The sequence below is a fragment of the Aptenodytes patagonicus genome, chromosome 8 (genome assembly GCF_965638725.1).
Source record: "Aptenodytes patagonicus chromosome 8, bAptPat1.pri.cur, whole genome shotgun sequence".
NCBI classification, from domain to species: domain Eukaryota; kingdom Metazoa; phylum Chordata; class Aves; order Sphenisciformes; family Spheniscidae; genus Aptenodytes; species Aptenodytes patagonicus.
In genome coordinates, this window is record NC_134956.1 from 770082 (window position 1) to 782849 (window position 12768).

The 12768-nt window shown below is 43.2% G+C and overlaps 1 protein-coding gene across 13 annotated transcripts in view; it reads left to right on the forward strand.

Moving 5' to 3' along the window:
• WNK2 (WNK lysine deficient protein kinase 2) overlaps positions 1-12768 on the forward strand; it is a 121615-nt gene that overhangs the window by 69668 nt on the left and 39179 nt on the right. For 9 of the 13 annotated variants that reach the window (XM_076345900.1, XM_076345901.1, XM_076345905.1 and 6 more), the window contains exons 10-14: positions 591-743; positions 4271-4462; positions 5516-6055; positions 8653-8961; positions 11870-11919. In XM_076345900.1, the coding sequence (XP_076202015.1) occupies positions 591-743; positions 4271-4462; positions 5516-6055; positions 8653-8961; positions 11870-11919 (1244 nt within the window). The remainder of the gene's footprint in view (positions 1-590; positions 744-4270; positions 4463-5515; positions 6056-8652; positions 8962-11869; positions 11920-12768) is intronic. The other 4 variants (XM_076345897.1, XM_076345896.1, XM_076345904.1 and 1 more) reach the window with 4 other exon arrangements.

Consider the following 12768-nt stretch of genomic DNA (forward strand, 5'->3'; position numbering starts at 1 on the left):
TTTAGGCTTATGAGCCTCAGTCTGACATACTGTTTATTTTTAATTTATCTACTTTGAGCTGAAGTTTGAGAACTGCTGTCGTTACAAACCTTATCTGAATTTCTTTTAATTTTTTTTGTTTTCACTTCCACTGTGGTTTTAATTTGTTTCTCATTTCTCTATTCATTTTCTTGGCATCCATTTCAAGTAAATTACCTGCTTTTTTGGAAGATAAAGATTCTTTATGAAATTATAAAAATCTTCGTGAAGATAAATTTCTTTTTCATCCAGTTAACGGCTTGTTGTTGCTGTTGGTATATTCTCACTGTGTGTGTGCTTTCAGTGGTTTTACTGGTCTGCACGCTTGCTTCCAGAAAGAAATGCAATGCAGATTGGATGTCTTATTTGGAATTTGACAACTTTTTTCCTCGTGTTTAGATTAAGTAACTTCTTCCTTTCCTTGCAGATAACTTTTCATATTTTTTTCCCCCTCTGTGTTGAACCAAGTACCCAGTAGAGTATTCCCTTGCAACTCTATTCTTGGTGAACCGTTGCAGAGACTCTTAACATGAGGGTGACTGTTCTCTAAAGCGGTGCTCTCCCTCCTGCAGCCTGGCCTCCCCGCGGTTCAGGCTGCGCCCGCAGTGGTCTCCCAGCGGCCCCAGCACTACCAGGAGCCGGCGATGCCGTTCCCCGTCGTCCAGCCCACCACCGTCGCCTCCCTGCAGCTGGGGCAGCCGCAGCCGGTGCTGGCCAGCCAGCAGGTGAGAGCTTGGCCGCTGCCAAAAAGCGCTTTTCTCATCCCATTCCTTGCCCGTGCTCTGCTTCAACCCATACCTGTAGCAAGTGTGAGGTGTTTGAAACTATTGAGCTGCAGCTGGAGAGATTTAGGGATCTAAATCTAAGGGCGCTGGGTTTAAGGGACGGGAGAGTAACGGGCTCGAGGACAATCGTCGTGTGATACCTTGGAACGTCTTGATGTAGCTTAAGACTTCTCTTCCGTTGTGGCTTAACAGCATTGGCTTGAAGCCTTGCATTGATTTCAATGTACTATCTTGGTCCTTAGAAACCAAATAGTTTTTTATTAATTTTGTGTTATTATTTGGCACCTCCTTTCTAGCCTTTCTAAAAGCTTAGAAAGAGACTCTGTTGCCTGGTGTCAATTGTCTTTAAATCCTCGGCGATGCTGCTTTTTGACTTGTGCACGCGTGTTAAATGTAGTCCCATATATGCGTCCAGCCAGTAGCTTTATCTTCCAAGAGAAGAATCTGTTTCTCGCTGAATTGTCTCCAAATAGTAATTCGTTGTGCATTTTGAATTACCAAATTCCCCCCAAAACCTGTGTTCCATAAAGGTATTTACCAAAACACCTCTGTTGAGCAGCTGAGGGGCAGCGCGAAGGCTGCAGCCGCCTCCTCGTGCAGAGGTGGTGTCAGCCTGTAAGGAACGCAGCCACAGACCCGTACAAGGTGGTAATTCGTGGCTCATTTTTGTGGTTCTACCAAAAGCCTTGGCTTCCTTTGGTAGAAACTGTTGATGGGGCTGGGTAGTGTCTGTATGACACTTTTGACTGGCATGTATCGTACCTCTCCAAACCTTTTTAGTTATCAACATTTATCTCACAAGTTGTTGTTTTTTTTTTTTAACATGCCCTGTTCTTCTGAAAGCATCAGTATAAGAACAATGTAATTTGGTCTCCTGGAAAAACACATGCTTGTGTGAAGTTTTGTCGTATATCAGGATTTTTTTCTAAAGGGCACAGATATTCTCATGGTTCTCTCAGCCAAAAATTTTACGCTTATGCAGATTTAGGATCTCACCAGTTGCACAGATCTCTAGTGGCCTCTGGAGCTTTATGCTGACACTTCAAAATCTGTTGTTTATTTTCTCTCCATGAGTAAATGCTGGTTTGGAATAGGATATTTGCCCAACTTGCTCAATTTCTTTCACATGTCCTTTCCTCACAGCGTTGCTGTCTCTTGAAATAATTCTATCCCTGATAGTAAAAAGATTTAATAACTATTCTGTCTTTGTTTTCTAATCTTGCCAGGAAGCCCAATAAAAGACTTTTTACAGTATTATTATTACAGAACTAGGTAAAATGATAAAGTTTCTGTGCAGAACTTCCCAGAGCACCTGTGTGCCCCAGACAGAAGTAGGTCTGGTCTTCCCAGAGTCTCCAGGCATGATGCTCTAAGCAGTGGAGATCTGCAGTCTTTTGTAAATGAACGGTAGGGCAGGTCAAGAGAATGGGAAATCAGATGAGAAAATTAATCTAACAGAATGGAATGTATTGATCTTGTATGAATATTCACTGATTGCTCAGACACATGGGATCAATATTGCATCTCCTCGTTATTATTTTTTCCAATTTGGGTATCTGCATTTATAATGTTAAGGTTATGATGAGGCAAAGTTAGCGTAATTCATTTGGATATTTTCCCCTCCCTATGCTTCATCCAATTCGCAAACATTTTGTAAAACACAAGTTGAATTGAAAATGGAGGCTTAAGGAAGCTGCTTAGTTCCATGAGCACAGGTTTTTTTCTGCTTTTAACGCAGTGTCCCCTCGAGTCGAAGGTGTGTTGAACAGCCTGTGTCAGCGTGCTCAATCCTCAGTTGTCTGTGGGCAGCCTGTCTGAGCTGCGGATTAACCCCGCCAGGGATGCTGAGATACCTGAGCTGGCTCTGTGTGCTGGCAAGGTTTATTAGCTCCAGCCCAGCACCATGTGAGTGTGACTGTTCTGCTCCGGAGGTCGGGTCAGGTCTGGCAGGAGTTTCCCATGTTGCAGAGCTGAGGAGCCTGGTGGAGCAGAGCCTGTGCTGTGGGATGAGTCGGGGCTCAAGTGGGGGCTGCCCCGATGCCTCAGGCAGGGTCCGTCTCACCAGTTTGCTCTGTCTCACCACCAGTGCCAGGCCAGCTCCTGCTGAGCCGCTTGTTCGCATTGGTGCTGCCATTCTCTTGAGTTTGGGATTCTATCTGGGTAAATGCCCCTGCTTTCCCAAAGCCTGGAATGGGAGAAACTGCAATACAGAGCCACGTCATTGGTTTTTTCTTTAATGTGGCAAGATGAATACTCAGACAGGACTAAGAAACGCTGGAGGAGCTGAGCTGGTGCTGTGCAGAGTTACTCAGTGCTGTCTCCAGCACGTCTTGCACTGCTTGTGGCATTCGGTGCGTTCAGCCCCGGACACTCGATACCAGTTGCCAAATACTCTTTTGTTCACTGATCCTTGTATTGGAAACTTACCAGTCGTGGTTGAATTTTAGCTATTTAAGGGTGGACGGCATCTTGCTTCCTTGATACATCTTCTACAGTTTTATTGTATTAATACCTAAAAACTCTGGTTGAAGACTCCTGCTACTAAAAAAGCACAGAGCAAAATATTACGATACTAATTTACGGTGGAAGTGGCGAAGATGAAAGATTATGATGCTTGGCTATTCATTTTACAGTTACCTTTGACCATCGGGCATGATGTTAGGTTCCCTGTGCTGCAGAGCCCGGGTGAAGCAATCAATCCTGTGGTCCCAAGTAGGTCAATCCAGAGCCAACGTGGTGCCTCGGTGCCATGCTTCTGAAACAGAAGATTTTTTTTAAAGTACTTTCAGCATTAATTAGGGGAACTGAAGAAGGAGATACCGGTAGCATGGAAAATGCGAAAGTTTGTTACTGATTATTTTCAGCTTTAATGCAGCTTTTTATTTCTGTTCTACTGCATGAAATCTGGCAGGCCAGTGGAGCGCTGTTTTCCCTGGAATGGTAAAACGGCTTTTTTGGCTGCCACATTTACTACAGCACCTCAGAAAGAACCGGGATCCAGCTTTTACTATAATTACTGTGTTTTAGTCATGTCTCAGGTAGTAAGCGTTGTATATTTCAATGCCTGCTACATTATGTAGTCAGCTTTTGAATGCCAAGATTAGCTGGGTATAAACTGCATAGTAGGAATCTTTGAAGTTAGTAGGTGGGGATTTTACAGGGCCAACTAGAACCATCTCTGGGATTTAAAGAGTCTGAGTCGTTACAAATAACCTTTCCAAGACAGCTAGAACTTGTCTTTTCAGGTAATGTATCTTGCATTTAAATGTGTTTTAAACATAGGCTCTTGTACAGTGTTTACATTAGGAGCGCCCTTGTCTTCTATAAACCATCCCGACTCCGAGCGACAGTTCTGTTCTGACTGCGCGGCTTGAACTAGAGAGGGAAACGGGTGGCCGTGTCCAGTGAAGTGGTTCTTTCATAATATACAGGCTATAACCTCTTCTTATTCTTCTTTTCTTTCCTAGCAGCAACCCATATCGCAGCAAGCGTCTCTGCAGCAGGTGCTTGCCAGCCAGCCAGTTTGCCCAATCCAGCCTGCGACCCATCTATTGCCCCAGTATCAACCCCAGACCTCTCAGGTGGCAGCTAGCAGTACACCACTAAAACCCCTGCAGATTTCAACTGTGCCGCAGCTTCCGCCGGTGGCCCCTTCCCAGGTAATATCGTTGAAAACTGTGTGTGAATACATCCATTTGAGTAAAGCTTTCCAGCTAATAATTAACATGATTTGCAGTTTTTGTGTGGCTATTTTGAATGCATGCCAATTTAAGTAGTCCATAAGAATATAGCTGTTTCCTAATTCCTGTGTATTTCTTTACTATTTGTTTTTGTTTGGTGAAGCAAAAATCTCCTTTGTGAGTAATCCCGTGTCATGCCTAGAGAATCCAGTGAAAGGCAGTTACAAAACTGCGGTAACTGCATTTTTTGTTTTGTTTTGCACCTCCTCTCTGGCATACTCTCTTCCCCATCCCAGGCTTAAGAGCATGAGAAGTTGCCCATTTTTTTTGTTTTTGAGCTCCTGACTTCACCACTTTCCGCAGCACCCACCCGCCCCCCTCCCTAGCTCTCAGCCCTGTTTCTGTTTTCAGTAGCAGGGACGGACCCTTTCCTTGGCCTGGAAGGGTTTGTTGGAGCTATCAGTGTGTTTGCTAGTGACAGCCACTATGATGTGAAGCAGCTTGCGCCAAAAGGGAAGAAGCAAGCTGCTTCCGTGATGACAGGGTAGTTAGTCCGCTATGTCACTGGGAGGTTTTGATTATAAAAACCCTTTTATGGGATCTTCTGCTGCCTGGGTTGCAGCCAACCTCTTTAAAGACAAGGGTTTTAAATTGTCTTACTGAATTTCGCATGAAAGAGTTTTGCATTTTTTTCTGGTCCAATCAATTCTTTTCCATTTCTGTTAAAATGAAAGCAGCTTTTAATTAGTATGTTCCTTGAAGGCTTCCAGCTAGTGTTAGAAATAGTTTTAAGCTCCTAAGGTATAAAAACGTCCCCCCCCAATGAAATTCTTTCTCTTCTGCTAATGATTTAAGCATAAATCGGTTTTTATTACTGTTTATAAACCTCAGGAAATGAATGGAAGTGGTTAACAGACAGACATAATTATCATCATGGCACAGGTGATTTCTACGTACTTGTATGGCAAATGAAACTACTTTGTACCATCAGTGAAAGCACTTGCAATTTATGTGATATTATATTTTTTTCAGATTCCTCAGTTTCCTGTCATTCCTGCAATTACTCCTCTGGCAGGACTTGACAGCCTTCCTCCAAACCTCTCTGATATACCTGCTGCAAACGTGCCCCCCATACCTGCTCCTTCTCAGTATTTTGCTCCGGCCGTGATTTTACCCAGCCTCCCCATGAACCCCACTCTGCCTATGGCACCGAACTCCCCTGCCCTCCCCATGCAGGCAGTCAACCTTCCTCATACAACCGTGGCTTCTTTGGTCTTGCCCTGCCAAACAATAGTGCCAAATATGTCGGCTGCTACGATACCATTGCTTGCTGTGGCTCCGCCGGGAGTGCCGGCGTTGCCACCGCATCACGGGGTGCCCCAGCTCCCCCAGCAGCAGATGTACCAGACCACCTTCCAGCAGATCATTCAGAGCGAAGCGCCCTCTCCCCATCACACGCAGAGCACGCAAGCAGTATCCCAGCCGCAGCAACCTCCACCTCCTCAGTCACTTCAGCCAAGCATAATTCATCCTTCAGAACAGACTCTGTCTGCGCCTGGGGCTGGTCACCAGGTAATCCACCGGGCGTGGGGCTGTGTCGATACCGGACCGTAGGGCGGTTACTGAACGCAGGCGTTCCCGGGGCTCGCTCCGTTGTAAACACGCAGTGGGGAGGTTGGTTGTTTTTTTTTTCCTTGCTCTTAAGATGTTTTGTTAACTTCTCGACCTTGGTCCCGGAGGTGGTTGCTAGAGCTGTGAAGTCAGGTGGAGCAGGTGAGGTCTTAAGCCAGGGACAGGTGAATATCGAGGGGATACAGGGAATAATCTAACGGGCTTTGGAAAGTGAGCAGATTGAGCACTTTTTGAATTCCCTCTTCCTTCTCGAAGCATGAGCTGTCGTTCTCCTGTGACAGGGGAAGAGGCTGGCCCGTGACAGCAGCTGCAGAGCCTTGCTGACGCCTTTGCTCCAGTCTGGGCATGACGCATACGCAGGCTGTTGTATGCTCGTGGCGAAATACGGGCAAGCTGGCAGGAGTGGGCGAACCGATGGGGTGGTTTTGATGTAGAACTGCTTTAAAACAGTAAAGGGAAATGGCCGTTCGATAACGACTCCAGAAAACTGCACGGAAGAGGCCTATCGGACACGAATGAATTCTAGCTGCAGACCCTTTCCCCCTTAAAAGAAATGAAGCATAAAATGGAGCTTCTAATATTAGCACTATTTACAAGAGAACTGGTTCAGGACTTGTTGACAGAGTCTGTGAATACTTCTATTGCCACATCTGCGATATGACAACATGAAATGCAGTCTGACCCAAGCAGGAGAGAGCACTAAACCTGTTAATAATAGCATTCTTGAAAATCTGTGTTCTACTACATCGCTTTGCCATAACATATTGATTAAAATTCATAACATCCCATTTCAACCTGCCATATCATGGCATCTTCAAAGTAGTACCTCATTTTTAAATTTCTCTCTTCAGCCGTATATTTGGTACAGAAATATTGTTTGTGAAAATGTAGACAACACGGAGCCCGAGACAGTTGCCGCTGAGCTCATTAGCCATAGTGTTTCCGATGGCTTTAGAGGGAATTGGATCGGGCCCGTTACGCACAGCAAGCATGGCAAACACCAAAACTGGAGAACTGATATTCCCAAACAGTCCTGACACAGTCATTATCTATCAAATATGTATGCAAGAATTTCATAGTAATTTTTTTAGGATGAAATTTTTAGGATAAATAGTAATTTTTTTAGGATTAAAAAAGATAGTTATTACAAACAAAATGGACAAGTGCAGAGGAATATTCAAAAATACATTGTTCTGTGTTTTAAAGTACTTTTAATAGAGAGGTATTTCTGCAAATAAAGGCTTTGCAATGCACTGCTGTTTTGGCAGTTGATGTTTAGCTCCTCTGAGTTTAGTTTTGCCCAGGTAAATTATACATTGAAACATTTTGTGAATTATTCTAGTTATATAAGATTTAAAAAAAAAAAATTCACTGCTCTTCTGCAATGTACACCACAGTTGCTATTCTACCAACCTCCACTTAGGCAGTCGTGTAACCGTTATGTGTTGCAAAGCACACCGCGTCTTTATTTTTATCCTCATTTAAACCTGGAATAATAATTTCGGCTCATATCCAGAATCTGCAGAGAGCATGCAGTAACGAAATTGTGTGGCCTAGTTCTCGTCTGAGTCTTGATTTTTTTTTTTTTAATAAATTTTCCAAATAGTCTAAATCTCTAGGTGATGATACCTTAAAAAAGTAAAAATTAGGCAGGGTTTTATCTAATACTAAGAAGCCTGTTTTCTTCCGTATTTTCCTTTCTTAACTTTTTCCTCTTCCCACAAGCTCAGTCCCCTTGGAAAAATACATGATGTACCTAAAAGGAGAATGTTCTGTTCTTAAATGTACAACTTGACAGAACTGCTATGCAGGATAACAACAGTCTCTAAGGTAGCGGGCATCTAATCGCATCAGTCCGGTTCCCACAAAGCGCTTACGCACACGAGTTATTTTAATGCACTGAAGAAATCCACTGAGATAAATGAAACTTCCTCTGTGTGCGTGACACAAGGAAGCGTTTGCAGGATTGGGGCCTTGTTGCTTAGCGTGTCAAGATTTAAGTTGTCTCTTAAATGTTTTAACTAAATGGAGAACAATATCTTCCGTAAGACACTGGTGTATATTCAGTAAAAAAGAGTTAATTGTGTGGTCTATACCAGCTACTGGTTCTACATATAAAAGAGATTTTTTTTTTTTAAATGCTAATTTAGATTATGGGTAGAGTATATTTTTCTCTGCATGGACGTTGTGGTATGCTTGTTGAAAGCAGAGCAAACTATCCAGGACAATGAACTCATAATCTAAGATTTTAATTTCTTAGCAAAATACGGCTTTGTTTCCATAAATTAAATAGCGCCTGAGCAATACACACATTGTCATAATTATACAGGAAGAATCCTCAAATTTTTATTTGGCCGTTTGAAAGCAAGTTTAAACTCTTAAGTAGTCACCTTTCCAAGCAGAGACCACACAAATGCAGTCTCACTGCAGAATTATAATCCTTTTTCCGTGAACTCCGGTGGCTTTAGTACCCTGTCATGTAAGTCACAAGCACTCTAAGTAGAGATTTGTTTTAATAGCTGTCTGTTGTGTTACAGCAGATTACTGGACACGCTCAGTATGCTTTGGAAGCTGGAGCCCAGGTGCCCGTGCTGCCTGTGCAACCTTCGATAGTCATGTCACCGCCTTTGCAGTTGCAGCCTGAACTGTTGCCTCCCCGCGTCGCTCCAGAAGGCATTTCACAGATTCATGGCAGCCTTGCTACAGCTAGTCCGCCCGTCCCCATAGATCACTGTCTGCCTCTTCAGCCTTCTGGTCTGCTGCAGCTTCAGCCCGATCTTTCCCAGCCGCTGGGTCAGCAGCTCCCAGCTCCCTCCTCAGCTGTCCAGGCAGAGACATCTCAAGAGGTAGAGCCCTTTCCTCTGAAGTAACTCACCAGCTTCACCCTTAACCTTCTTTCTTACTCCTTTGCGAAGTAATGGGCTTATTTCACAAGGGAGATTATCCCCGCTCATCATATAGAGCCGCTTGTCCTAGATGCTAGCAACTCTGGGTCAGCAAAAAATTGGCTATTTCAAATGAAGCTGGAAAATGCATGTTGTACCTTGTGAAACGTCTCCTTGAAGTAATGAGGCAGCAGGACTAAGTACCTCTTTGTCCGTAGCTGAGCACAAACACAGAGCTACATACTACTTTCTTTAAGTGCTGGGGGTCAGTGAGAAGCTGTTCTGCAGAATTTCATCCATGTTTTGTCCAGTCTTGTTTTAAATGTCTCAAGCACTTGTGCAAACAGCCATCATTTGCCTTAAGAAACCGTTTCATACTCTGATTCTTCACTATGTAAAAGCGCTTCATGCTCCTCAGCTTGAGCCTTATTCCCATTTCATTTAGCGTTGTATCCTCCTGTATTGCCTGAATTCTAGTCTAGCCCTGGGATTTTTGTTTCTTCAGATATTCATAGGCATTCCCAATTCTCAGTGGTCATATAAGCAAGATACATTTTATTGTTTTTCTTTATAAAACTGTCAGCTCCTCCTGTCTGCTATTTTGACTTTTCTTTCCACTCCCATAATTGTTTAACCTTCAGTCTTGACGGAATGGCACAGAACATTTCCTTCTCTTCAACTCTTTAATAAGCAAAGCAAAACAAAGGTTTTGGCATTTGTACCAGATTTCAGTAAATAAGTCTAATTTGTTCTCCACTTCTGAATGGAAACATCCCTCAGCAATTCTGCTTTCAGAATTGCTCCTCTTGAGGCTCTCTGTTCTGAGCTACCTTTCCTCCCAAAGTAAGTTTCCATCTTTTCAGACTGAATCTCTTGGGGTTTTGGGTTTTGGGTTTTTGGTTTTGGTTTTTGAAACCCATGCTTCCATGCACTTGCTGCATGCCTTGACTAAACGGTACAGCCTACGAATTTCATTAGAGGTACAGCTTAACTGCTCTTCCAGATGCTCAGTAAGGATGCTGCTAATACTAAAACTAGATTCTAGTTCCCCATTTTGCCTGTTCTTCTAGTGTCAGTCTAATTCTTGTCAAATAAATACTCATGCTGTGATGCAGGATGTTTCCTGGTGAATTTCTGTGTCCTCTAGGTTAGTTATAGCAGAAATATATAGTGCTTCACTTGCAGAATCCCCTAGTAAAGCCTGGCTGTGTCAGGCACATCCCTTACTCAAGGTATTTCTCCTCCAACTGCCTTTTTTCTGTACACACAGCTCATGTCGGGTTCCATGCTGATGCCAAAGCTACAGCCTTCAATGCAGGGTCCATCCCATTAGAGATTCTGGAAATATGAATGAACCTCATTGTTATTGTGCAGTGTGATACGGGGGATACAAGTTGTCCTACATTACCTGAGAAATCCATGCCCGCTGAGGCACGTGTCTGTCCTGTCACTTTATCATATCCCTAGGAACGTTTAACCACTGTTTTGCTAACTTCATTCTCATATTTCATCTGTAAGTTCTCTCTTTCAATTTAAGAAATCAATCCAATATCATAGGCTGGTCAAATTGATCGACGTGCTCCCCATGCTGACCTTATGACATATATTGCTAAGGTCTTCTTGGGTGTAAGAGGAGTTTCATATCTGTATATATTCGAAACACTGCATTTTGTTGCTACTCTGCCATAACGTTTTTATCTCTTATCTTTTGTTTAAATGTGTGGCAGTACTCACATCCAAACCAGTCTGAACTGATCAGGCAAATGAGATTTTTGTAAGGCACTTGATCAAGCGCGTTACTAAAATTTAGATACATTATGTCTGTGTTCTTGCTGTTCATTAATTTTGCAGTTTTATTGAAACTGCAGTCAAGCTTGGCATGGCATACGTGTGGCATTATAAGCAATGAGTGGGGTGACCGGTTAACCGCTAAGCTTTTAACTCCAGTCTACCAGCTGCTTTGGTATTAAGATGTAGTGATGACAGTCAGGGGCTTGTTTCTAGCTGTGTGTCTGTAGAAGGGTTTTATAGACGTATGTTTGTCTATATATATATTAAAAAATATATATATAAATATATTGAAAATTTAATATATTTATGAATATATTTGGGGTGTGTGTATACATACACAGTTCTATACATGCACGGGGGGTGTGGTGTGTGTGTCTGTGTACATATGTGATAAATTTGTTGCAGTAGGGCCAGCAGCATCGTCACCACAAAGTCTCTGAAAACAGGTCGACCCAGTGCGAAAGTCATGCTATCGATGTCTGTCCTAGCATTGCAACCAGTGAAGAGGGAAGCTTTTAGGGAAAATTTCTATTATGTAGAGAGCAAGAGGACATGATATGAGAGTGGTGTTTTTAAATAATGATTTTTTCATCTTTTATTTGTAAGTTCCCCAGAAATTTTCACAATAAGCCAAGTACAATGAAAATACTTAACATATTTCAGGAAACTATACAAAGCAATGAAGCAAATTAGCTTATACTTTATATCCATTAAAAAAACCCCAAAACATTAGGTAGGTGCTGATGTGGATTTGTCCTGCAGTCGGGTTTTTTCCATTGTGGTGGGAACTGTTTTGTTTCCCTCACCACCTCTTCTGCTTTAGAGACAGCAGAAGGGGACTAGCAGATTAGTGGCTCTGTCTTAAAAAGTGGTTGTGCACCGATATCGATGCTTTGGACAGAAGAAATGTTGGGAGGGTACAATGGGACATTTATTTTTTTTTTTTTCCTGAGTTCCAAGAATTGGTTAAACAGAATGGTTTAGGATTACTGGTGTCTCAACAGCAAAGCTTTCTTAAAGGTGTTTTTCATCTGCCAATATAATGCATTTACTTAAATGACTTTTTCTTACATTTTAGGAGCAGGCAATACAGGACAAACTTCAAACTCTGTCACAGAGCTGTGAAAGGTATCCTTATAATCTCTTTGGCATAAGAAATGTTTTCTTTCTGGAGGCTGTTTTTCCTCTCTCTCTCTCTTTACAAGGCTAAGCCAAATGCCTGGCCTTTGCCTTGGCTGAGAGAAGAGTAGCAGGAGCTGACCAGGAGAAGATGGAAGGGTGCACGTCTAGGGAGAAAGCTGCAGATACTCTGTGTGCAGTGTGCCTATTTTAGCTCCTCCAACTCTTTTAATTCTTTAGTTCGGGTGCTGCATCCTAGCCTTCATGTATGTACAACAGCTTTCATTTCAACACGTAACCTCTTTTGTTAAGATAACTGAAGTGGTACAGTCCCTGGTTTGGATGCTGTTGAACCTGTATAAAGACGTGCCACGCTAGTATAACGGGGTATAGAGTTTATTCCCTCTTTGGACTGGGTATGCCTCTATCACCTTCTGTAATGACCTTTCCCCAGGTACGTTACGGGGAATGGTGTGTCGGTGAGAGTTGTGTGTTGAGCCACTCAAAGGTATCGTTACAACAAGTGTTAGGACACGCGGCCAAAGCCCGTTCTGTGGTTTTGCAGCGTGCGAGGTCACACTCAAGCTTAGTAATGCTAATTGCAGAACTAACGATAAATAACCCCCAGAGCCAGCTCAGCACTCCTCAGAAACGAAAGCAAATTTCCATTTTTGCCAGCCCTCATCTGCCTGTTTCTGTACTGGGAAGCCACAAGGTTTGGAGGAAGCAGTGAGGAAGAGCCCTGGAGAGGAAGGCTCGCTGCTGGACTGGAGAGGGGCTGGCTGGGGTGGTGGCTGCTGCTTCGGGGGCAGGACTCCCCCTCCCCAGGCATCTGCTGCTCCCGTGCTACAGCTCCTG